Source organism: Taudactylus pleione, unplaced genomic scaffold, assembly GCF_031769625.1.
Source record: "Taudactylus pleione unplaced genomic scaffold, aTauple2 ptg000685l, whole genome shotgun sequence".
Classification (NCBI taxonomy): Eukaryota; Metazoa; Chordata; class Amphibia; order Anura; family Myobatrachidae; genus Taudactylus; species Taudactylus pleione.
This window is the reverse complement of record NW_028285087.1, coordinates 3,767,139-3,793,331: the sequence shown is the minus strand read 5'-3', so window position 1 is coordinate 3,793,331 and position 26,193 is coordinate 3,767,139. Positions and strand designations below refer to the sequence as shown.

Here is a 26,193-nt window from a genome sequence, read left to right as displayed (position 1 = left end):
GAGAAAGGTATAATAGAACACTATGAGGGAAGCAGTATGTTGCGGTGTTCAGAGAGAGGTATAACCAGGCAGTATGGTGGTAATGATGATGGAGGGTGTTGGGGTGTATAGAGAAAGGTATAATAGAACACTATGAGGGAAGCAGTATGTTGTAGTTTACAGAGAGAGGTATAACAAGGCAGTATGGTGGTAATGATGATGGGGGGTGTTGGGGTGTACAGAGAAAGGTATAATAGAACACTATGAGGGAAGCAGTATGTTGTAATGTACAGAGAGAGGTATAACAAGGCAGTATGGTAGTAATGATGATGGGGGGTGTTGGGGGTGTATAGGGAAAGGTATAATAGAACACTATGGAGGAAGCAGTATGTTGTAGAGTACAGATAGAGGAATAACCAGGAAGTATGATGGTAATGATGTTCTGAGATGGAGAAGTACAATAGTGCAGTACGAGGATAGGAATGTTGTATATGGTCAGCATTGCTTTGGAATGAGGAAAGAGCAAGGTGAGATGCTAAAGGGTTGATGTGTTATGCCTCGTATCCACTACGCGATTAAACAGAGCAATAGAACGATAAAGACATTGTTAAACGGCAATTTAATGTCAAAAACGACCAGCGATGCGCGCTCCTGCTGGTCGTATTTTGACATCTATCATCGCCCGAACATGTTGGGGGATGATGGATGACCCTACACTGAACGACTGATCGCTTAGTGTGGGCACAGCACAGACTGTGAAACGACTGTACGATCACAATGTCGTCATCGTGCTGTCGTTTCACGGTCTGCTAGTGGATACGCGGCATCAGAGACATGACAGCCGGTGGCACACGCAGTGGCTGGGAGAGGTAGCACCAGGCATTAGGGAGATGCATGCACATTAATGCAGTGATCTGGTGTTTGCCCCCCACAGGTCTCTCTCCTAAAATCACAGCTTGAAGCCGAGCGCGTTCACCGCCTACGCTACATACAGCGTTGTTCACGCACCACTGATGACCTTATGAGCCTAAGACACAATCTGACTCGTTCTCTGGACGCTGTGACCTCTGACACTCGACCTCAGGTACTAGAAAGAGAAACCATTCGACTGGATGACACGCTGAACCGCAGCCTTGGGCTTCCCGCTGTCTGACTGTGCACCCGGGAGGGGCAGGATGCTACACGGTCTCCTTTTTCCTTACACGTACTGTACATGCACCTGGACCTGTTGTACTGAGAGATCACCGTGGGGTATGAGGTCCAGCTGCAGGGACCGATGAAAGTAAAGGGGACATTTGCGATGACCAATCAGGGTTCAAAAGCATGATGTCTGTTACATGGTTGCGCTTTAGAATGACATCAGTGTGTGTTCCTAGTTTCAGCTGTAGTAGCAGGATGGAGTGTCCGTTACAGGGTCAGGTTTCAGTAAGAGAGTGTGCGCTCTACCAGCTCCCGGTGAGGTTGCAGGTTAGCATTTGGTTGGCACAGGGTTTAGCCCTGGTGTCAGATTAGTATATGGGTGTGACAGGGTTAGGCTGTGGTGTCAGATTAGTGTATGGGTGGCACAGGGTCAGGCTGTGGTATCAGATTAGTGTATGGGTGACACAGGGTCAGGCTGTAGTGTCAGATTAGTGTATGGGTGGCACAGGGTCAGGCTGTGGTGTCAGATTAGTGTATGGGTGGCACAGGGTCAGGCTGTGGTGTCAGATTAGTGTATGGGTGGCACAGGGTCAGGCTGTGGTGTCAGATTAGTGTATGGGTCGGCACAGGGTCAGGCTGTAGTGTCAGATTAGTGTATGCATCACACAGTGTCAGGCTGTGGTATCAGATTAGTGTATGTTTCACACAGTGTCAGGCTGTGGTATCAGATTAGTGTATGGGGTGGCACAGGGTCAGACTGTGGTGTCAGATTAGTGTATGGGTGGCACAGGGTCAGGCTGTAGTGTCAGATTAGTGTATGGGGTGGCACAGGGTCAGGCTGTAGTGTCAGATTAGTGTATGGGTGGCACAGGGTCAGGCTGTAGTGTCAGATTAGTGTATGGGTGGCACAGGGTCAGGCTGTAGTGTCAGATTAGTGTATGGGTGGCACAGGGTCAGGCTGTAGTGTCAGATTAGTGTATGGGGTGGCACAGGGTCAGGCTGTAGTGTCAGATTAGTGTATGGGTGGCACAGGGTCAGGCTGTAGTGTCAGATTAGTGTATGGGGTGGCACAGGGTCAGGCTGTAGTGTCAGATTAGTGTATGGGTGGCACAGGGTCCGGCTGTAGTGTCAGATTAGTGTGTGGGTGGCACAGGGTCAGGCTGTAGTGTCAGATTAGTGTATGGGTGGCACAGGGTCAGGCTGTAGTGTCAGATTAGTGTATGGGTGGCACAGGGTCAGGCTGTAGTGTCAGATTAGTGTATGGGTGGCACAGGGTCAGGCTGTAGTGTCAGATTATTGTATGGGTGGCACAGGGTCAGGCTGTGGTATCAGATTAGTGTATGGGTGGCACAGGGTCAGGCTGTGGTATCAGATTAGTGTATGGGTGGCACAGGGTCAGGCTGTAGTGTCAGATTAGTGTATGGGTGGCACAGGGTCAGGCTGTAGTGTCAGATTAGTGTATGGGTGGCACAGGGTCAGGCTGTAGTGTCAGATTAGTGTATGGGTGGCACAGGGTCAGGCTGTAGTGTCAGATTAGTGTATGGGGTGGCACAGGGTCAGGCTGTAGTGTCAGATTAGTGTATGGGTGGCACAGGGTCAGGCTGTAGTGTCAGATTAGTGTATGGGGTGGCTCAGGGTCAGGCTGTAGTGTCAGATTAGTGTATGGGTGGCACAGGGTCCGGCTGTAGTGTCAGATTAGTGTATGGGTGGCACAGGGTCAGGCTGTAGTGTCAGATTAGTGTATGGGTGTGACAGGTTTAGGCTGTAGTGTCAGATTAGTGTATCGTGTGATACAAGGTTAGGTTGTTTCTTGAGCTCAGTGTCTGCTACAGGGTTAAATACAACTAACAAGCTGGGCTGTGATAAAGCATTAGATGGCAAATCAGTGAGTGGCGCAGGGTCGGCTGAAGGATGAGTGAGTTTGTGGTATAGACATAAAGGATACAATCACACTTGTATGGGGCATTGGGTAAATATAACCTGTACCATATCTATCCTAGTGATTTCATACCCACTGAGGTCAGATATACGATACCTGTGAGATACACTTTGCTACAGAGTGTATGTAACCTGCAGGTGACGCTGCGGTACAGGTTATATTTATAAAACCATTCAGGGGGTAAAAGCGTACCGCCTCTATGGGGTGGTATCACCTTGTGGTACACGGTCAGGTTGCTTTTACCGGTATGTTACATTAAGTTTATTTTATACAGTTATTTTATATATAGATATTTATTTATATATTTTAACAAAAACAGTATTATGTACATAATTTTATATTGTATTTAACAGTGACACAAGCAGTACGATAACCTCCTACCAGAGAGACCACAGTAAACGTGGCTGAAACTGTCTATGTATCTGTGTACATATGTTTTTGTATGATGGAATATATGGATTTATATACACGTGTGCTGCCATTTTGTGTTCTTACTCACCGAGCCAATGAAATAATGTGAAGCATCACCCACATAGCCACGTTCTGCTGATATGTTTAATAAGCGTCCAATGAGCCTCACTCTGAACAGACATATAAGAGGGAGTTACACAGTAAAGATGGCTTCCGCTGCTGACAACAGCAGCCATGTTTTAACGTTCCCAGGGCAACCAGCTTCTTAACCACATTTTCCATGTGGCGCTCCTCCTCCTCTTCGATTTCCGCCGGGCTTTACGTACCGACAGAGGTAACAGATGGCATACGATTTCGCGGGGGCCAACACATGGGGTGTACAAACACGGTCAGATCATCCAACAACACGGGTTTGGCGGCCAGGAGATCTAAACAGGCTACGTAAATGAAGTGCGGTGGTCTATGCAGTGTTAATGTGTTTGCTAATGGCTGGAAAGGGTTTCTGACTAGAAAACGGAGACTTGTACAGAACCGTTCCTGTACTCCTGGTGATGCCGAACAGCTGGCAGAGGACATGGCACTGGACAACACTTAACATCTAAGATCACCGGAACACACCCACTGACATACACCGTTCTACCTGATGTCTCTGTAACACTGACTGACCAAACCTTTATATTCCCCATTACAGGGAAATCGACTGACGGGTATTGAACACAACTTTATCAATGAGCAATGTGCACCTTGCGTCACCAGACTAGCACACCCCCATACAACTCACACAAGAACATTGACTGTCCAGCAATGACATACCAGTGTACGGACTGATAAGTATACACACCGACCACTGTTTCACCAGCACACACTAACCAATACGTACATCTATCACAAATCTGCACAGACCCACTGGCACAATACACCCCCTTCTCTCCGGGAAGCCACTCACCCGTACAATACATTCCTGTAGCACCTGGACGCTGGTTGGCCAACCCCCTCTATCCAGAACACTGATTTACTAGTACTCTCCATCAAAGGGCGCCAGGAAATTAACTAACCAATACTATAAATTTTTCTATATTGAAGATACTAGGCCCATAGGAGACCAGGACTGTAAACATCGGACACCTTCTGACCACTGTGGTGTACCTATAACACCAGGACTCAGACTGACCAGTACTGCACGTATCTAGCCCCAGGACATTAGCTGTCTGGTACTGTCTGTATCTAGCCCCAGGACATTAGCTGTCTGGTACTGTCAGTATCTAGCCCCGGGACGTTAGCTGTCTGGTACTGTCTGTATCTAGCCCCGGGACGTTAGCTGTCTGGCACTGTCTGTATCTAGCCCCAGGACGTTAGCTGTCTGGTACTGTCTGTATCTAGCCCCAGGACGTTAGCTGTCTGGTACTGTCTGTATCTAGCCCCAGGACGTTAGCTTTCTGGTACTGTCTGTATCTAGCCCCAGGACGTTAGCTGTCTGTATCTAGCCCCAGGACGTTAGCTGTCTGGTGCTGTCTGTATCTAGCCCCAGGACGTTAGCTGTCTGGTACTGTCTGTATCTAGCCCCAGGACGTTAGCTGTCTGGTACTGTCTGTATCTAGCCCCAGGACATTAGCTGTCTGGTACTGTCTGTATCTAGCCCCAGGACATTAGCTGTCTGGTACTGTCTATGTATCTAGCACCAGGACACTGATTAATGGACAGGATAGAATTCTCCGTAACCTGGATATTGGTGACGTGCATCTCTTTACCACCGGAAACTAGTTCACGGAAGCGAAGTACTGACTTGTTGCTGCATATACTGCACTTTACTTGCATACAAAACTTTTAAAACATGCACATTGGCCGGATGTTTCACCACCTGTCTCAATCACTAGGGTATTTACTGCCTCCTAGCGTAGTCTTTACTATGATATTGTCTGATCTACTCCAACGATTACCAGAATGATGACGGACAGGTTGTCTACACGTCTGTAATCATATACTGACTGACTGGTAGCTTACACCTCTGTCATCAGGATACTGACTGACTGGTGGCCTGTACCTCTGTCATCAGGATACAGACTGACTGGCCTACACTTCTCTGTCATCAGGATACTGACTGACTGATGGCCTACACTTCTGTCGTCAGGATACAGACTGACTGATGGCCTACACCTCTCTGTCGTCAGGATACAGACTGACTGATGGCCTACACCTCTCTGTCATCAGGATACAGACTGACTGATGGCCTACACCTCTCTGTCATCAGGATACAGACTGACTGATGGCCTACACCGCTCTATCATCAGGATACAGACTGACTGATGCCCTACACCCCTCTATCATCAGGATACAGACTGACTGGTGGTCTACACCGCTCTATCATCAGGATACAGACTGACTGACTGGTGGCCTCCACCGCTCTATCATCAGGACACAGACTGACTGGTGGCCTACACCGTTCTATCATCAGGATACAGACTGACTGATGGCCTACACCTCTCTGTCATCAGGATACAGACTGACTGATGGCCTACACCTCTCTGTCATCAGGATACAGACTGACTGGTGGCCTACACCGCTCTATCATCAGGATACAGACTGACTGATGCCCTACACCACTCTATCATCAGGATACAGACTGACTGGTGGTCTACACCGCTCTATCATCAGGATACAGACTGACTGACTGGTGGTCTACACCGCTCTATCATCAGGACACAGACTGACTGGTGGCCTACACCGTTCTATCATCAGGACACAGACTGACTGGTGGCCTACACCGTTCTATTATCAGGACACAGACTGACTGATGGCCTACACCTCTCTATCATCAGGATACAGACTGACTGGTGGCCTACACCGTTCTATTATCAGGACACAGACTGACTGATGGCCTACACCTCTCTGTCATCAGGACACAGACTGACTGATGCCTTGCACCTCTATCATCAGGATATCAACTGACTGATGGCTTGAATCTCTATCATCAGGATACAGACTAACTGGTGGCCTACACCTCTCTATCATCAGGATACTGACTGTAGTCTACACCTTTCTCATATCAACAACATGAGACCCATTCTGACTGAGTGCACCTCTGTCACCAGACTACTGACTGAGGGGTGCTCTACCATTATCGTACAAATCTTTTACCATACCAGCTGTATGTAGGACACAGTAACGTTGCATGCTCTGCACGCCATTACCCCACTCCTGGCGCTGTGGAACCCCTTCGTTGTATGCACCAGAGACCAGTACAGTGATGGAAATACAACAAAATGTGTCCGCATAAAACAACATCCAAATGTGAAGTTCCAGCAACGCAGAGAGGATGAACAATGAAGCTGGGCTGAAAAGAGCTGTTTCTGGATCTCGAGGTCTGTTCAGAAGTTGGGAGGAGAAGAAAGGAGGGGGGGGGGGGGGGGGTCTGTGTGGGATCTCACTAATATCACAAATCCAAGGTGGCTGCAAACGTCCGTTAACACTTTGTGCTGTGCAATAAGTGTACGCCTTATAAATAAATCATTTTGGCTTCATGTTAGCCAGGCCTTCTCTCCCCACATACACCGAAAGTCCTCGCCCGTGCTAGCACTGGTATCCTTGGCACTGGGAAATAGCGCTTCCTTATAGGCAGAGAAATCACTGTCCGCTTTCCTTCATTAGTGCCACAGGGAGAGGAGGAAAGGCTGTGTATGGGGAGGGGGGCTTGTCGTCTTTGTCTCCTCCTGTCCAGTGAGAGGGGCATGTTGTCTCTGATTGTCAGGCGAAGATATACATTTATATATTTATATATATCTATACACTTGGAGGGATTTTTGTATCCTCCTATATTTCTTTACATGTCCTCTAGGGGGGGACGGTGTGCAGAGTTTCTAAGCAATAGAGTCCCAGTCAAAGTCATCTTGTATTTCGTCGCTGCTGTGCGGATAACGGAGCGCCGGGCGGGCGGGAGGGTACAAAGGGCGTTGGGGGTGGCGACCTGTTGTGAGAAAAAAAAAAAGATTTCAGGAAACCATTGACGCTGAGCGACAGAGAACGGTGACGTTTTCTTCATTACATTGGGGCCATTTTGCACGGGACGAGATTCTTTTTTAAATTAATGAGGAGAAACGCTGGACTATAGACAGAGGACGCAGCCAGTTAGCGGGCTGATCCAATAGGCCTGGGAATGCAGCCTGTCAACTCACTAGATTCAATTAATACATGGTTGCAGAAAGAAATATTCAGCTCACAAATAGGTTATATATAACATTACTATATGCCTATTTACTGTACATAATCTGTCAGAAGCCAGCAGAGAAGTTTACAAACATTATCAAATTATGTTATTGCTTTAAGGGCCATCAAAAAGTGCAGTTTCCATCTGATATTCGGGCGACTTCCGCAGTTTTATGCCCTCTCCATGTTGCCGAAGTCTCACCTTGCTGACTGTACGTTGGGGGTGCCTGGCTTTGGATTGGATATCCAGGGGGAGCAGTGAAATTGTGACCACAGGAAGATGGCGTTGGCTGGTTCTGCCCATAGGAGGTTACTGGAGGTGGAAAAGGAAATTTGAATGAATTTGGTTAATACGCTAATCACCCATTGCCCAACATTTTTGTTTCTATCCTTTTAATATTTTATCATATAAGTTAATTTACATTACTCTGCTAGATTCACTTATTCTTCCTCATTTAGGGCTTGATTCCGAGTCGGATGCTGCGGCGTCCGCTCCTGCGTCTTTTGCCCGTATTGCGCCTGCGACTTTATGCAAATACGGTTTACGAAGCACCTCCCTGGCGTACAGCCGTGCGTCTGTACGTGCAAGGACTAAGGTGCCCACTTTGTGCATCATTAGGTGCTGTAATACCACCTGGCGCATCTTTAGACTCTGCCATCGGACAAACCATGAAAACTTGTGCCAGCACCATGGTAGCTACAGATTGTCCTTTGGAGTACGGTCTCCAAGGTCAGCAATTATGTATCCGAGTTGTAACTACTGCAGCGACACACTCATAAGACGGACCTTCTCCAGGCGTCCGCACAGCCACCGGCCAGACACACTCCTGAGACTCTTGCGTCTCAATGGGAATTGGACTTTGACATTGCAACCAACTGAAAATCAGGCCCTTTATATCCTCTATCCTCCTACACCATCGTCTGTCACCTACCCCAAATTGTCCCTCTCTCACCTGCCATGGTGTGCCCAGGCTTCCCTCCTTGGAGTGCGCAGGCACTGCTGGTGGTGGGCGGCAGACACGGAGCCTGGCAGGAAGAAGATTGCCCATGCGTGGGCGGCAGGAGTCCCGTGTGACTTAGCAGGTGGCTTAAGGAGTCACAGAGGCTGGCGATGTGATGCTGATCCAGGCTCCAGTTCTTCAGCTCCGCCTGACGTAGGCTCTCCATGAGGTCTGGTGGGAGAGGACAACAGCCTGAGGTCACGCTGTATGTTCACACTCCTCTCTCTAAAATACATTCACTCTTTTTGTATAAATAGCGAAAACAAATATCTTTTCCTACACTCATTTAGTTTTCTACATGCAATCAACGTGCATAGACCTCTCGCACCTTTGTCCCAGTAATCACCACAGACTCTCACTACTTAGTACATAAGCATTACCCTCTTCCTCCTTTGCAATGCAACATATCCTCATCCCATCTATCATTCACCTGAGAATTGGGACAGATCCACGGTTGACCAGTCCAGACTACTGACGATCTTGAAGCTCTCCTTTAGAGAGTCTATGTTGGAGCACCAGTCGCTCGGGAGCCCTGGACGAGATTAAGAGTGTAAGCTCTGCCGTCATAAGGGTCAGGGGCGAGGTATTTTACACAGCAGAATACAGAGCACCTACCTAGAGACATCCCGGAGGTGGGAGGCCTGGGCATTTGCTGGGAGGGTAAATAGGAGGGCTGCTGCTGGCTTTGATGATGAGAAGAAGGGGGGTTGCTTATGTTGGGGATATTGTGTGGGTGCAGCGAGGACGACTCCCCCGAATTTTGTTGGTACATGCAGCAGCTGGATGACGACGGCGGCTGTACATCCGTAGGGAGAGGCGAGAGTCCTGGAGAAAGTAATGGAGAGAATCAGATACTAGTCTTCAACATGGTTTATGGAGAACCAGCTTTGTTTAATTTGCACTCATCCAATTCTAGCCGCCAAAGCTGCATCAGCCTACTAACCGGGCTGGCACCACGATATGTTATTACTTTGTGTGACGAAAGCAGGGTGCAGGTGGAGACATATTGATCCATATTTGACCCCTGTAAGGGCCTGATTTTATCACGGATACCTTCTGTTAAGGGGAAATGGCCAAGTCCCACTAAGCCCATTTTCACAAAATTTGAAATTGTCTTTTGAACACACAAACCATCTAAACTTAGCGGTGGTCAACATGCGGCCCACCAGCTGTGCAGTTCCACTGGAAGGCTGTATGTTGAATACCCCTTGATCTAAACTGATGACCCTATCAGGTACCATTGAATATGTGTATACGTGTCTAGGGCTCTGTCGTGATACAATTATAAAGTCTATCAAACTTTCGCAAACCGCAGGGCAGTCCTATAAGATTTTACTCCCAAGGAATTGGTCTAATTTTAAATCATCCACCACCTCTTAATAACCAAACCCTCTCCCATTACTGGAAAGCAATTGCAGCAACTCGTACTAGGGAATCTCAGGTTGTCCAGTCCTCTCTCTATGGATCGAAATTACAAAGAAGACTGGACAGATTGAGACCTCCAGCAGAACGATCGACATTGTGGCCTTAGTTGGTTGGGGGATCCTCTGTTTAAAACAGGTGCCGGGAGGGCTGCTGAGATATATAGAGGGTGTTGGTCCTTCTCACCTAGGAGAAGTGTATCTGCAATCTATTGTAGGTTCTTTTGCAGTCTCTCCTCGGTCACCTACACTACCCCATCCCCATTCTCACCCTGTTTACCCTGCAATGTACGGTACAGACTGCGGAAGGAACAGCTAAGGTCTGGGATCTCCGAGAAGGAAAATTTGTAGCAGTCATTGTTGTATGAAGAAGCTCTGGAGTCTGGCGCCATGTGAGTTGGGGCTGCCTACGGGACACAAGAAAGTGCAGTCGTTACTAGGACGATATGGACCAGGAACTCCCCAACAAGGTCAAGTCCAACCAGGACCACTGATGAGGACAGCTAGATCCATACACTCGGGGAGAGAGACCTTTTAGCTAGTACAGATCAGGGAACATGGCGTGTCCAATCCCTCCCAATATTGCAACAGAAACTGGAGCGCAGTCCACCACATAGACCCAAGTCACTCACCTGGCTGTAGCTGGGGAGAGGGGAGTTGTTCTCCATTGGATGTCCTTGTGTATTGTCTGTAGGTAAGGACACCTCACTGGTGGAACTCAGTGGGCTCTTATTGAGCTCCTGCTCCGTGGAGTCCTGGGAGAGCTGTGAGTGGAAACCATTATGTTATGGCAGGTTCCCACAGCCCCCTAAGCTGAACCCTAAATACACGTGTTCAATATTGTTACTTTTTGTCTCTTCATGTGAAGTGTGTGGATGATTTGTTTGATGACTGGGAAATGTAACTGAATATTATAAATAATAGCAGGTGTGTGAAGATCATAGGGGGAGATATAGCAAAACTTCATTAGATGACAGTTGGAGAAGTTTCCTATATCAACCAATCAGCATCTAGCTATCATTTTAGAGTTTGTACTTGATACATGAAACTAGAAGCTATGGTTGCTATGGGAAACTTCTCCACATGTCCTGTTTTTTTTTTTTTTAGAAGGTTTGGTACATCTCTAACTTAATGATTGATGCTAGTGAGATTGGGGTCCAGTTACCTCATCGTCGGGGTGCGGCCTCTTCCTGCGGGGCAGGGTGACATCTTCTTTTGGGCAGCTGTCAATCATCCAGTAAGATCCCTGGAAATCACATTGCCAGAACCGAAATGAGCTGCAGTATTTCTTAGTGATCACTCAGTTATTCTATCTTTCTATCTCCACCTTTCTGCTTTCTCCCGACACTCCCATCCCTGCCCTACGTCTCGTCAGGTCTCCTTAAGGGTTGAGCATTGCTTCATATGATCACATCCTATCCCGATCTTACATTAAATGTCACTTAGCTCTACGTAATGTTTAAATGCCGTCTTTCGTTAACATACCACAGATCGCTAGCGATAGCGCTAGGTTTGATGTGCAGCACATCAAACTAAGCGACCGCGGGAGCGTGCAAACGCACGTACACACTGAGCCATGTAGGCGAGTTGTCGGCACGAAACGGCAAATCGGCCCGACATCGCTCCAGTGTGTACCCAGCTTAACTGCTACAAGGAGCACAGACGTTACCTGCAGAACCGTCTTCCGCGCACTATCACTTTAGACAGACACATACAGTAACCACCTCCGTGCCTTTATAGAGGACCGTGCTTGGGTGAAACGCTATTGGCGTGGAAGTCTCTGATACCGGACATAAATATATATTTTTCTGCTATTAGCAATTTTTTTCCCCGTGCGGGGACGTTTTCTGTGGTTTCAAACCCGAACTAGGAAACTGTAAAGCTGGGCATACACTATATAATTATCTGTCAGATATCTGTCCAATCTGGCTGGTTGGAACGAAAACCTGGTAATGTATGGGAGCCAATGACAGTCGATCATATGGTTTTAAACACTGAAAAAAGGACAAAAAGAATTGTTCAAATTGGTTACATTTGTGCGTTTTAACCAATTTGTCTGAACGACCATTTTTGGCTATTTTCCAGTGTTTGTGAGCAAATGGACAATTGTCATCGGCTCCCATACATTACCAGGTTTTCATTCCAACCAGCCAGATTGGACAGATATCTGACAGATAATTGTATAGTGGATGCCCAGCTTAAGTCTCAACCAACATGTTCCTTCCGAGGCTCGCTGGCGACTGTACTAATGCTAGTAATATAGTAATGAGTGGCGTGTTGCCGGATTACTCTCATGCCAACAGGTAGTGTTTAATGGTCGGAGGAAGAAATAAGATTGGCGCAGGGCCGGTCCACAAATAAAATAACTTCAAAGGACCTGACGATGTTTTTTACTCTTCACATGACTCATGTTTTCCGGGTCTCTCCCTTCTTTACTATAGTTGTAAAATAAACACACACACCCCCCACCCATGCTGACCTTTCCAGGGTCGTCTCTGGGACGCGGCACTTTCCGGAAACATTTGTTTAGCGACAGGTTGTGGCGGATCGAGTTCTGGAAAACACAAATAGAGATCAGTAAGTTTGTGTAAGAAGAGCGGAATATAATGATTCCAAGGACAGAGGAATGGTCCCAAAGTCCCGAGGTGGTGCGGAGATCTCTTTCTCCCAGATCTTATATTTGATGGGTAAATTGGTGACCAGTTCTATCACAGAACAATTACATGGCAAACAATCTGATCCTTCACCAATCACATCGTCTTCTAAAATAAATGCATTATTCAGAAAATGAGCTCACTCGCCCTTATATACTGGGATATGTGGCTGGCAATGGTAATTGTGCAGCGGCGTTTGGGGTCATGGATTGTGGTTTGGTAGTAGAATCTGCGCAATGGTCTGTTTAAATGGCTGCTAATGGCCTATGGACCTCATTCAGAGTCGATCACTTGCTGCAAGCGATCGCTCTGAATGAGGGCGGCCACTCATCACAGGGTGATGGTCGCGATGGTCATCACCATCGCGACCATCGGGGCTAACGACCTGGGCTCTGGGCTCTCGTAAGCCCCAGGGAACTTCCTGCTCTGTTTGAGCAGGAAGTTCCCCACTGACATCATCAATGATGTCAGTGGGGCCGCCCCCAAACGGCAAGCGTTCCGACTGGAACGCCTCCGTTTGGCCGGGCACGCCCCCGGCCTGCCCTGCAAACGGGGCGAGCTGTCACTCAACATCGACAGCTCGCCCCATCTGCAACGAAACCCCTAGCGACGGAGTACCCGTCGCTAGCCGGGTCTCGCGCATGCGCACGACGGAGCTGGCTCCGTCGCGCGCATGCTCTGTGGGGACCATCGACCCGCTTGCGAGGGCATCGGCGCTTGCAACCGGGTCCGAATGAGACCCTATGTGCAATGTGTCTGACAATTCTGTTCTGTAGGGTTTAATGAATTGAAGTGGAAGACTGAGAAATGTACCTGCCAAGGTGAGCTGTGCAGCAGCGCCGGAATGCGTCTGTGCGCACAGTGTGGTGCATATACACACAACGATTTTTTGAACGATTATCGAAAACACTATCGTTTATCGTTCAACCGTTGAAAAAATCGTTCACTTTCTGAGCTAAAACGATGAGCGATTATCGTTCAGGCGCGTTCACGTTTGCAGTTCAGTCAGACTGACCAACTGAATAATTTTCATTAAGGGAATATGCAAAAATCGTTTGTAGTTCCAAAAAAATCGTTTATTACACTGTGAAAAATCTGACAGATCGTTCATGAAATCGTTGTGTGCGCGCGCGCAGCTTAACAGGTAACTGGGATATACGCACTTCTACTGTATGTAGCTGCCGGTGGCCTGTAAATGTCCCCCCGCCTCTGCAGTATATCTATCGGGGACCATCACCAGTGATCAGACCGGGCAAGTGCCGTGTTATTACAGAGGTCATTTCTGGTACACCGATGTGCCGCGTACTTTGCGATTAAGCTGCGACATGCGTCCCACCACGCAGTTTTTCACAAAAGATGCATCTTATTTGCAGTGAGACCCAGATGCTAACCCAGGTAAGAATGTGAAGGCCTCGGGGCCGATATGAGCCGAACCATACCTCGCCCCGTACATTAAGCCTCATTCAGGGTCGTACGATATGCCAATGTTTTTGCGCATGCATCTGGTGTATCTGAGCGGCACTGGGCATGCGTCAAGGTACATTACCGTAGTCTTGCGCTGCAAGTCCTTATTCGCAGTGTGAGTGACAGGCAGGGAGCGTTTGGGGGAGGTAATGGGGAGTGTCAGCCAAAAACGCAGCCGTGACTCGACCATTACGGGGACGTGTCACATCCTGCATCCGAGATCCCGTACGCAGGACACATGGCTCCTCCGGCGTCTCGGTTGCGGTGGCCATTCTGTGTGACCATAAACTCTCTCAAGGAGTCGGTTTGCCTGATCTGCGTCCGATGTTGCGTATGTGTACACAGTAGCACACAGCTGTGATGACTCAGTACCCACCGATGTTGCATGTGCATATTTCCTCACATACACAGCTATGTAAATCACAGCTGCTGCAGCCATAGTGTAGACTCTGAATCAGGCCTATTGTTATGGTTAATCCGCGACCTTATAACAATTCCTTTGCAGCATAAATACCAATCCTAAGTGCCCAATTCATTATGCTGCTACAATGCAAAGACGACTCTAAATTCGGGAAAAAGGACGAAGGTTCAGAAAGCGCTAACTGGCTGAGCGTCTAAAGTCTCGCCGTGTGTCAAAAGCCCTATGGCGTAAAAAGCATATGTGTATGAGGACATATCTGTCTGCTCCTCTGACCGCTGTAATAACACAGCATAATTTACAGCATACTGCTATTCCTGAGACCGATGATTGCCGGGAAGTAATTGGGATTACTTTCGGCAAGTGCACTGTAGATGAGATTGTCTTTACATGAGTCGGGGGGGGGGGAGGCAAGTTAGAAGGACATTGTTGTGTGCTTGAGGAGCTGTGACACATTTGTTTGTACAACTTAGAGTGTGTATATCTAATATGTATGAAATGTCAGCTTTTACATACTTAGGGGTCTATTTACTAAGCAGTGTTAGGAGACAGAGTGAAAAGTGATAAGGTGCCAGCCAATCAGCTCCTAACTGTCATTTTTCAAACACAGCCTGTGAGATGACAGTTGGGAGCTGATTGGCTGGTACCTTATCACTTTCTTAGCACTTTTCACTCGGTCTCGTAACACTGCTTAGTAAATAGACCTCTTAATCATCTAGTCAGGGGCGTAGCCAGAACTTGGTGGGCCCCATAGCAACATTTTAGAGGGACCGCCTGTCCCAATGCTTATAGAGAGGCACCTCTGTCATTTTAAGCCACACAAAGTTTCACTGCCACCTCCTGAGACCCGGCTTTTCTATTCTCACCAGAGAGCTGCTGCAGGGCATCTGGGCCCAGAGCTGATCCAAGCTACAGCCATCTCTAGCTGCTACCTGCATGCATTGTAATGTCGCAGTGCAGGTCACAGCCCTATATAAAGGATGCCAAGCTACTGGCAGCCATTTTGTGGCTATAGCCATCACTAGCTGCTGCCTGCATGTATTGTGATGTCACTATGCAGGTCACAGCCCTATATAAAGGATGCCCAGCTACTGGCAGCCATTTTGTGGCTACAGCCATCTCTAGCTGCTGCCTGCATGCATTGTAATGTCACAGTGCAGGTCACAGCCCTATATAAAGCATGCCCAGCTACTGACAGCCATTTTGTGGCTATAGCCATCTCTAGCTGCTGCCTGCATGTATTGTGATGTCACTATGCAGGTCACAGCCCTATATAAAGGATGCCCAGCTACTGGCAGCCATTTTGTGGCTACAGCCATCTCTAGCTGCTGCCTGCATGCATTGTAATGTCACAGTGCAGGTCACAGCCCTATATAAAGCATGCCCAGCTACTGACAGCCATTTTGTGGCTATAGCCATCTCTAGCTGCTGCCTGCATGTATTGTGATGTCACTATGCAGGTCACAGCCCTATATAAAGGATGCCCAGCTACTGGCAGCCATTTTGTGGCTACAGCCATCTCTAGCTGCTGCCTGCATGCATTGTGATGTCACAGTGCAGGTCACAGCCCTATATAAAGGAGGCCCAGCTACTGACAGCCATTTTGTGGCTATAGCCATCTCTAGCTGCTGCCTGCATGCATTGTGATGTCACAGTGCAGGTCACAGCCCTATATAAAGGATACCCAGCTACTGGCAGCCATTTTGTGGTGACATTATGTCCTACATTGATGCTCTTTGTGTAGTTCCTGCTTTATTTAAGCAACTTTGGATAATGACTACTGATAAGGACTTTGGATGACATCTTCTAATAAGGTCCTGAACAGTAACCTCTTCGGGAAAAAGGATCTGAATAACATCTTCAGGTAAGGACTATATAACAAGTTTTTGGCCTGTCACCCTGACCCCTTCAGGCACCTCCCTCCATTGTATCTGCAGTTTTTAATTTAGAAACAATGTATAAAGCTAATTATTCATCTGATATGACGCTGCATGACTCAGGATGGGTACACACTTGTCCAATACTCCAGGAAATCAAACTCCAGACCAGACTGTAGAGACAATCTTACTGGAGACCTGAAGGCAGATTCAGCACCCAATATATGCCTACACACCTGTCCAATTTTGCAGCAGATCTCAGCAGAGTGCTGCTGTAGGGCATCTGCTATCACTAGCCTGGCTGGTTTTTATTATGCCACACTATAGTTCCTCTAGTTCATATGTGCCACATTATAGTGCTCTCCAGGTCAAATCATGCCACATTTCAGTGCCCCAGTATATATTGTACCACACTATAGTGCCTTCACTTCATATTGTGCCACACTGCAGTGTCCCAGTTCATATTATGTAACATTACAGACGGTGTAATAGTTAGCATTACTGCCTCACAGCACTGAGGTCGTTGGTTCGACACCCACTACGGCCCTAACTGTGTGGAGTTTGTATATTTTCCCTGTGCTTGTGTGGGTTTCCTCCGGGTGCTCCGGTTTCCTCCCACACTCCAAAAATATACTGGTAGGTTAATTGGCTCCTAACAAAAATTACCCCTAGTGTGTATGTGTGTGTGCATGTGGTAGGGAATATAGAGTGTAAGCTCCAATGGGGCAGGGACGGATGTGAATGGGTGAATATTCTCTGTAAAAGCGCTGCGGAATATGTGTGCGCTATATAAATAACTGGTAATAAATAATTACAGGTCCCTCTAGTTCATATTATGTAACATTACAGTTCCCTCCAGTTCATATTATGTAACATCACAGTGCCTCAGTTCATATTATGTAACATTACAGTGCCCTCCAGTTCATATTATACCACATAACAATGTGCATGTCAGATTATGCTACATTACGGTGCCCTCCAATTCATATTATGTAACACTACAGTGCCCTCCAGTTCATATTATGTAACATTACAGTGCCCTCCAGTTCATATTATGTAACATTACAGTGCCCTCCAGTTCATATACCACATAACAATGTGCATGTCAGATTATGCTACATTACAGTGCCCTCCAGTTCATATTATGTAACACTACAGTGCCCTCCAGTTCATATTATACCACATAACAATGTGCATGTCACATTATAGGGCCATACAGTTCATATTATGTAACATTACAGTGCCCTCCAGTTCATATTATACCACATAACAATGTGCATGTCAGATTATGCTATATTACAGTGCCCTCCAGTTCAGATTATGCTACATTACAGTGCCCTCCAGTTCATATTATACCACATAACAATGTGCATGTCAGATTATGCTACATTACAGGGCCATACAGTTAAGATTATGCCGCATTACAGTGCCCCTTTACAATTATTACATCCACTAGACTCACTGAAAATGAAATATCAGCCCATTCAGGTTGGGCCCAGTTACTTAGCAGGCAAATTTGGGAAATTGGTATGCAATTAGTAACCTGAGTCCGGGGCCCCCTAATCCTCTAGGCCCCATAGCTATTGCACCCCCTGCACCCACTATGGCTATGCCCATGCATCTAGTCCTTACAAAGTCCTACAATTTGGTAAATCTAACCCCAGGCCACAAACAACCATTGATAGATGTTACATTATTATTCCATTATCTACACATCAATAAAATAAGCCAACGTGAAGAAGCCATGTGTAAGAAAGCAAATACCAGGGGTATGTAACATGCTGCCCTCTAGCTGCTGTGGAACTACAAATCCCAGCATGCGCTGTCACAGTTTTAGCATGCCAGAATATCAAAATTGTGTCAGGGCATGCTGGGATGTACAGTTCCACAGCAGCTGGTGGGCCCGCATGTTTAATATCCCAGAAGTCCACTCTTAAGCTGCATACACACACAACGATTTTTTGAACGATTATCGTTTAACGATAATCGTTTGAAAAAATCGTTTACTTTCTGAGTCAAACAATGAACGATTATCGTTCATGTGCGTTCACGTTTGTAGTTTGTAGTTCAGTCAGACTTGTCAATTGAACGATTTTCATTAAGGGAATATGCAAAAATCGTTTGTAGTTCAAAAAAATCGTTCATTACACTTTAAAAAATCTGACAGAAAATCGTTCATAGAATCGTTGGCAACAAAATTGTTGTGTGTGTATGCAGCTTTACTGCTTCCACATAAATGTAGACGGTACTGGGAACCAATCACTGCTAATGAATTACACATCATTGTCTGATCATTGGAAAGTGCTGCCACCTCTATATAACAGCAGGACCCCCGGCAGCCCGGTCTGTAGCAGTCAGGTCTGTGTTTGCATTATGCAGAGGAGTAACTACATCTGCAATGGTCACAGAGGAGCAATTGTTTTTGCTCATCCATCTGGAAAGAGTTATAAATCCTTTTCCAAATACTAATAAAAAAAACCCATCTACGGCAAAGACAGAATATGGACATATGGAAAACACTGAAGACAGTTACAGATCTTCCCAGAAGTAGGTGACCCAGCAAATGTGCCCAAAGATCGGACCAGATAATGCTCGGAGGAATCACAAAGAACCCTAAAGCTACAACTAGTACATCCTTTATAAACAGTGAATGGTAGTTTTCAATTGCTGCAACATTTGTTAAGTTGACCGACTGTGCCAAAGTCTTCTGCAAACTTGCCAACAATCTGGGTGCCACCTCTGCGTAATCACATCATTGCGGCCCCGCTACTCAACAGCAAGATTACCAGCATTGTGCAGCCGAATCGAGCCATCAGTTCCCCCCAGACCAGCCACTTATACAAAGGGGGAAACCGTAAGGGGGGGGGGGCTGCGGGCAGGTGGTGTCAGCTGGGAAACTTGCCCACTCTTCCCGGGAGGGTGGTCAAGTATGGTCTTCTGTCATGTGGTCAGTCCTACTCTGTCACTCATGATGGGGAAGACTTTGGCATGGTCGGTCAGCTTAACGATTGAAACTAACATTCGGTTTATAAAGTATACAGAATATTGCTTGGAGGGTCTACTATATATATATATATATATATATATATATATATATATGGTGAGTGCAGAGCTTCTGTGGTCCCCTTTTCTGTCTGATTGCTAGCAGGGTGTTATTTTACCTACTTCCAGAGACCTACCGTATACCACCTTATTCTCTCTACTCCTTTGGGGCCTCGGGTATCAATGAGTTTTATCATTCACGAGTGAGAAAAAACTTATTGCGTATAATAAATGGTGCTCCAGCCAATCAGCTCCCAACTGTCACTTCTCAAATAGGTGACAGTTGGGAGCTGATTGGCTTTAGCACCATTATCATACGCAAGGAGTTTTATCACTCGTGAATGATATAATGAGGCCCTGAGAGAGATCTATTGAGCCGATGAATTGAACACTTTGCGGAAAGCTGGGGTACTAAGGATACTTCGCCATCATCTCTGACTTGGGGATTTATATTATAATATATATAATATTTAAAGGGCAGTGCTTTTACTAGCAAGACACGGCTAGTAAAAGCACTGTCCTTTTAAATATTGGGCATGAACATGGAGAAATGTTGTGTTAATAAGCCCATTCATCTCTTCCTCCACTTGTTCATCAAAGCCCATCAGCCCTCAGCACACTCTTCACTCCACACCCTCTGGGCGTGATTCAGAGCCGGACGCTATTTGCGGATGCTCGTTCAGAAAAAGGGGCTGGCTATTTAAATTGAGCGCTCGCTCTGCGGTGTGTTGACGCCTCTATGTCTGAGCGAGCGAACGAAAAATGCGCTCGCTATTTTGTAAAGACTCCCCTTGGCCGCTCGCATCATACGTCATCTCAGCTATTTATTTGATTAATCGAGTACATCGAAAGGCGTATGAACTGCTCGCTATTCTTGTGGTAGCATTTTCCTACTGCAATCATGTGAGCAGTTCAGGCTAAAAGACAACCAAGTGACGTGGTCGATGACGCTGCTTTGTTAATTATGCACACCCTTACAACGCCCGTTTTCACCGTTTGGCACGCCTGCGTTCGGATCTCCACTCCCCGTTTTCAAGCACCTTCCCCTGTTACCACCCACCACGCCTCATTCTGTCACTCAAATTAGCAGGCATTCGCTATTTTGCGAGCACACGATTTCCGACCACACTGACTGGTTGGCGCATGCGCATTACAACCCATACGCATGCGCAGATGTGCGTACATCGCTCGGAGCGAGCGAGCGGCCACTTACGAGCGGCTCTGAATCAGGTCCTCTGTCCTCCCTCCTCATCTCTTCCTAATTCACCTCCCCATTATGCCTATTCTCTCCCTTAGATTGTGAGTTCTCACAGGCAGGACCCTCAGCCTTCTTGGAACTCACCCTGCCCCATCCTATCTGTCCGCCCTCCCATGGCACTGGGTCATTGAGTGCTACTGCTATTAGCTGTCAGTTACTTGTCTAAATATCTCATCATTTAGAAACGCTTTGGTCTACAGAAGAAATATGCCCGTGATCACGTTACCTTCCATCCCACACCGGCGTTGCGGTAATACGGGAAGTTGTCGCAGATCCAGCGGTAGATCTCACTCAGGGTCATGCGTCTGGCAGGTGCGGAGTTTATGGCGTACTGGATGAGATTGGCATAGCTGTAAGGGGGTTTCCCATCTCGGTGGGCAGCTGCCTCTTCCTTGGTTAGCATGGCGTTGGGGTCAGTCGGAGATCCGGGTCCTTTTCGGCCTCCAGTGCCCCCTTGAGACCCCTTCATAGCAGCCTGAATGGTCAGTTGCGGGAGCCAGTCTATGGAGGTCAGGCTGCTGCCCAGGTCTGACGCCATCTTGGGGCTGAGTAAGGAAATTGCGGCTGTAAAAATCCATAACTGAACACAAAACTGGGCTACAATGTTGCTGGTGTCCTATCTCTGAATGGGCATTTACGAAAACTGGTGCAAATCAAAAAGGTAGTATTATATCTGCCATCTGATATTCGCTTTCTAAACTACAAAAACATAGAGGTGTTGATTGGTTGCTATAGGCAACGCAGATTTTGCCTTTGTACTTGTTTAATACATTTTTTACCATTGATATATTTATAAAAAAAAAAAAAGTAAAATAGCCATTGTCTAACAGTTATAGGTGTACTTGTAATATCAAACTGTTTCCGTGGATGTGTCACATTCTATCTATGGGGTCAGTTCAATTAGTGGGTGCAATACAGGGGTGCGTGTATATTTGCCAAGTACAGTACCCCCAAAATCACGACAAATTTGCAGATATTTGTGCGCTACTTTATGCAACATTACTCTTGTATTGTATAAAACATAAAAATACTAAATGTATTTAATAATACTACAAGGCCCCAAACTGTATACCTCCCTGTGTACTGTATATGTGCGTCAGACTGTATACCTGCCAGTGTGTCTATATTTGTCAAGACTGTATACCTTACATGTGTGTATATGTTTCAGACAGTATACCTGACTCTGTGTATATGTGTCAGTCTGTATACCTCCCTGTGTATATGTGTCAGTCTGTATACCTCCCTGTGTGTATGTGTCAGACTGTATACCTCCCTGTGTACTGTATATGTGCGTCAGACTGTATACCTGCCAGTGTGTCTATATTTGTCAAGACTGTATACCTTACATGTGTGTATATGTTTCAGACAGTATACCTGACTCTGTGTATATGTGTCAGTCTGTATACCTCCCTGTGTATATGTGTCAGTCTGTATACCTCCCTGTGTGTATGTGTCAGACTGTATACCTCCCTGTGTGTATGTGTCAGACTGTATACATCCCTGGGTGTATATGTGTCAGACTGTATGTACCTGCCTGTGTGTATATGTGTCAAGCTGTATAGCTGCCTTTGTGTATGTGTCAGACTGTATACCTGCCTGTGTGTATATGTGTCAGACTGTATACCTACCTGTGTGTATGTGTGTCAGACTGTGTGTACCTGCCTATGTGTGTATGTGTGTCAGACAGTATATCTGCCTGTGTGTATATGTGTCAGACTGTATGTACCTGCCAGTGTGTATATGTGTCAGACTGTATGTACCTGCCAGTGTGTATATGTGTCAGACTGTATGTACCTGCCAGTGTGTATATGTGTCAGACTGTATGTACCTGCCAGTGTGTATATGTGTCAGACTGTATGTACCTGCCAGTGTGTATATGTGTCAGACTGTATGTACCTGCCAGTGTGTATATGTGTCAGACTGTATGTACCTGCCAGTGTGTATATGTGTCGGACTGTATGTACCTGCCAGTGTGTATATGTGTCGGACTGTATGTACCTGCCAGTGTGTATATGTGTCAGACTGTATGTACCTGCCAGTGTGTATATGTGTCAGACTGTACCTGCCAGTGTGTATATGTGTCAGACTGTATGTACCTGCCTGTGTGTATATGTGTCAGACTGTATACCTGCCTGTATGTATATGTGTCAGACTGTATGTACCTGCCAGTGTGTATATGTGTCAGACTGTATACCTGCCAGTGTGTATATGTGTCAGACTGTATGTACCTGCCAGTGTGTATATGTGTCAGACTGTATGTACCTGCCAGTGTGTATATGTGTCAGACTGTATGTACCTGCCAGTGTGTATATGTGTCGGACTGTATGTACCTGCCAGTGTGTATATGTGTCAGACTGTATGTACCTGCCAGTGTGTATATGTGTCAGACTGTACCTGCCAGTGTGTATATGTGTCAGACTGTATGTACCTGCCTGTGTGTATATGTGTCAGACTGTATACCTGCCTGTATGTATATGTGTCAGACTGTATGTACCTGCCAGTGTGTATATGTGTCAGACTGTATACCTGCCTGTATGTATATGTGTCAGACTGTATGTACCTGCCAGTGTGTATATGTGTCAGACTGTGTGTACCTGCCTATGTGTGTATGTGTGTCAGACAGTATATCTGCCTGTGTGTATATGTGTCAGACTGTATGTACCTGCCTGTGTGTATATGTATACCTGCCTGTATGTATATATGTCAGACTGTATACCTGCCTGTGTGTATATGTGTCAGACTGTACCTGCCAGTGTGTATATGTGTCAGACTGTATACCTGCCTGTGTGTATATGTGTCAGACTGTATACCTGCCTGTGTGTATATGTGTCAGACTGTATGTACCTGCCTGTATGTATATGTGTCAGACTGTATGTACCTGCCAGTGTGTATATGTGTCAGACTGTATGTACCTGCCAGTGTGTATATGTGTCAGACTGTATGTACCTGCCAGTGTGTATATGTGTCAGACTGTATGTACCTGCCAGTGTGTATATGTGTCAGACTGTATGTACCTGCCAGTGTGTATATGTGTCAGACTGTATGTACCTGCCAGTGTGTATATGTGTCAGACTGTATGTACCTGCCAGTGTGTATATGTGTCAGACTGTATGTACCTGCCAGTGTGTATATGTGTCAGACTGTATGTACCTGCCAGTGTGTATATGTGTCAGACTGTATGTACCTGCCAGTGTGTATATGTGTCAGACTGTATGTACCTGCCTGTGTGTATGTGTGTCAGACTGTATACCTGCCTGTATGTATGTGTGTCAGACTGTATGTACCTGCCAGTGTGTATATGTGTCAGACTGTATACCTGTCTTGCCTGTGTATGTGTGTGTATATGTATATATATGTGTGTGTGTGTGTGTCAGACCTGTGTGTATATGTGTCAGACTGTATACCTGTCTGGCCTGTGTGTGTGTGTATATATATATGTATATATATATATATATATATATATATATATGTGTGTGTGTGTGTCAGACCTGTCTGGCCTGTGTGTATATATATATATATGTGTGTGTGTCAGACCTGTGTGTATATGTGTCAGACTGTATACCTGTCTGGCCTGTGTGTGTGTGTATATATATATGTGTGTGTATAATGATCGTCATGTGTATGTGTCTGTCTCCTCCTCACCCTGGCTCCCCTCCCGGTGTCTCTGACACTCTGCACCTCCTCTCCTGCTCTCTTCTCGGGGGGTCGCCCCCTCTCCACGGCACAGGCTGGGGAGGGGGGAAGACAGATCTCTTCTGGAGGGGGGTGGGGGACTCAGACAGACAGAGGAGGACCTTCTGCTTCCTGCTGGGTTGGGTTTTCTTCCGGGCCATAAGTCTGAGGGGAGGGGGAGAGAGGGGGATGAGGGGGAGGGAGACATTGCAGGAAGAGAGAGTAAAGTGCAGCAGCCTGTTCTTCCTACACATCAGCTGAGGCCGCAGCCATAGGGGGGCATTTATTTTATTTATTAACAGTTTCTTATATGGCGCAGCATATTCCGCTGCGCTTTACAATTGGAAACATTTATAGAACAAAACAGGGTAATAACAGACAGACACAGAGGTAAGAGGGCCCTGCTTACAAGCTTACAGTCTATAGGTCCCCGCCATCTGCCCCCCGCACAGCTTTATTCCCAATAGGATTCTGATCAGGACATTTCCCTCTGCTGCTGGTTCCTGTGCTTTACTCTGTGAGCTGCCATAAAGGAGATGTACTAAGCCGTGGTGAGCGATAAAGGGCCGAAATTTATCAACGATAGATAACCCCTCTAGCACTGAGGGAGTACCGCTGTTTGTCACTGTATCACTATCACCATCTTTAGATCCCGAGAACGATGTGGTCCCCATTGCCGGCAATGGGGACCCGGCAGCAGCCTTTGCGGCTTCAGTGAAGTCTTCCAGGCACTGCCGGGTCCCCGCCGGGTGAAACAATCCCGCACGTGTGCAGACCGCCCGTCACGCATGTGCGAGACATAGAAGCCCGTCGCTGGCAGCGATCTGCTGCCAGCAACACGAGAGAAGACGGCGCTGAGGAGGGGGATCGTGGCTGGACCTCGCTGGAGGAATAAGTAATGAGGAATACCGGTTACTTATTTGTTAGTATCACTGTGATGCTCAACGAAATATGCCGCTGGTATTTTGGTTTCAACTATAGCCCGAAGTACCATCCAATCAGCTCCTAACTGTCATGTTACAAGACTGTATTTATAAAGTGGCAGGAGCTGATTGGTTGGTACTTTATCTATCTCCAAGGCTTGATACATCTCCCCCAGATTGTGACAGGTGATCCAGGGAAACTAGGTGGAGTCCGGGACACCTGGGGGTGTGACAGTGCCCCTCCCCACTCACTTCTCTGGCAGATAGTAAGTGGGAAAAGCAGAGCACTGTCGGATGGCTCAAGTCCGACCACATCATCCCCATATAGCTGACCGGGTAATAATTCATTATATTTTCCCTGCAATTTGGTGCATGAGCTACCAGCTCTGCTAGTAGTCAGGGCTAATACCCACTGGCGGGTTTTACATAACTTATTCATGTGCTTTTGCCATATAGAAAACACACAGAAGTGGGTATAACAGTAAAAATGATTGTTGCCCTTCCCATTGGCATTTTACTTGCATTGGACTTTTCGGAAACATACCTTGGAGTATATTTACTAAAGTGAGAGTTTATAGAAGTGGAGTTGTTGCCCATAGCAACTAATCAGATTCTACTTATCATTTATCTAGCACATTCTAGAACAGGCCTGGCCAACCTGTGGCTCTCCAGCTGTTGTGAAACTACAAGTCCCAGCATGCCCTGCTACCGTTTTGCTATTAGGGAATGCTAAAACTGTTGCAAGGCAAGGCATGCTGGGACTTGTAGTTTCACAGCAGCTGGAGAGCCACAGG

The 26,193-nt window shown here is 46.7% G+C and overlaps 2 protein-coding genes across 5 annotated transcripts in view; one reads left to right on the top strand and one right to left on the bottom strand.

Moving 5' to 3' along the window:
• The window catches only part of LOC148477867 (uncharacterized), a 110,538-nt gene extending 107,019 nt beyond the window's left edge, over positions 1 to 3,519 (top strand). For all 3 annotated transcript variants that reach the window (XM_088456037.1, XM_088456036.1, XM_088456038.1), the window contains one exon: positions 914 to 3,519. In XM_088456037.1, the coding sequence (XP_088312163.1) occupies positions 914 to 1,132 (219 nt within the window). In that variant the 3' untranslated portion in view covers positions 1,133 to 3,519. The remainder of the gene's footprint in view (positions 1 to 913) is intronic.
• A 76-nt stretch (positions 3,520 to 3,595) lies between these two features.
• FOXJ2 (forkhead box J2) lies at positions 3,596 to 24,637 on the bottom strand. 2 transcript variants are annotated; one of them, XM_088456040.1, is made up of 11 exons: positions 24,447 to 24,637; positions 21,031 to 21,349; positions 12,571 to 12,645; positions 11,257 to 11,337; positions 10,724 to 10,855; positions 10,363 to 10,498; positions 9,286 to 9,495; positions 9,101 to 9,202; positions 8,623 to 8,841; positions 7,872 to 7,982; positions 3,596 to 7,430 (listed from the first exon to the last, which is right to left on the bottom strand). In XM_088456040.1, exons 1-11 carry the CDS (start codon positions 24,635 to 24,637, stop codon positions 7,324 to 7,326), a joined length of 1,683 nt encoding a protein of 560 aa, XP_088312166.1. In that variant the 3' UTR covers positions 3,596 to 7,323. The 2 variants fall into 2 exon arrangements, with proteins under 2 accessions (XP_088312166.1, XP_088312167.1); XM_088456041.1 differs by having other exon boundaries at positions 10,372 to 10,498; positions 24,447 to 24,530.
• Between the last annotated feature and the right edge of the window lie 1,556 nt (positions 24,638 to 26,193).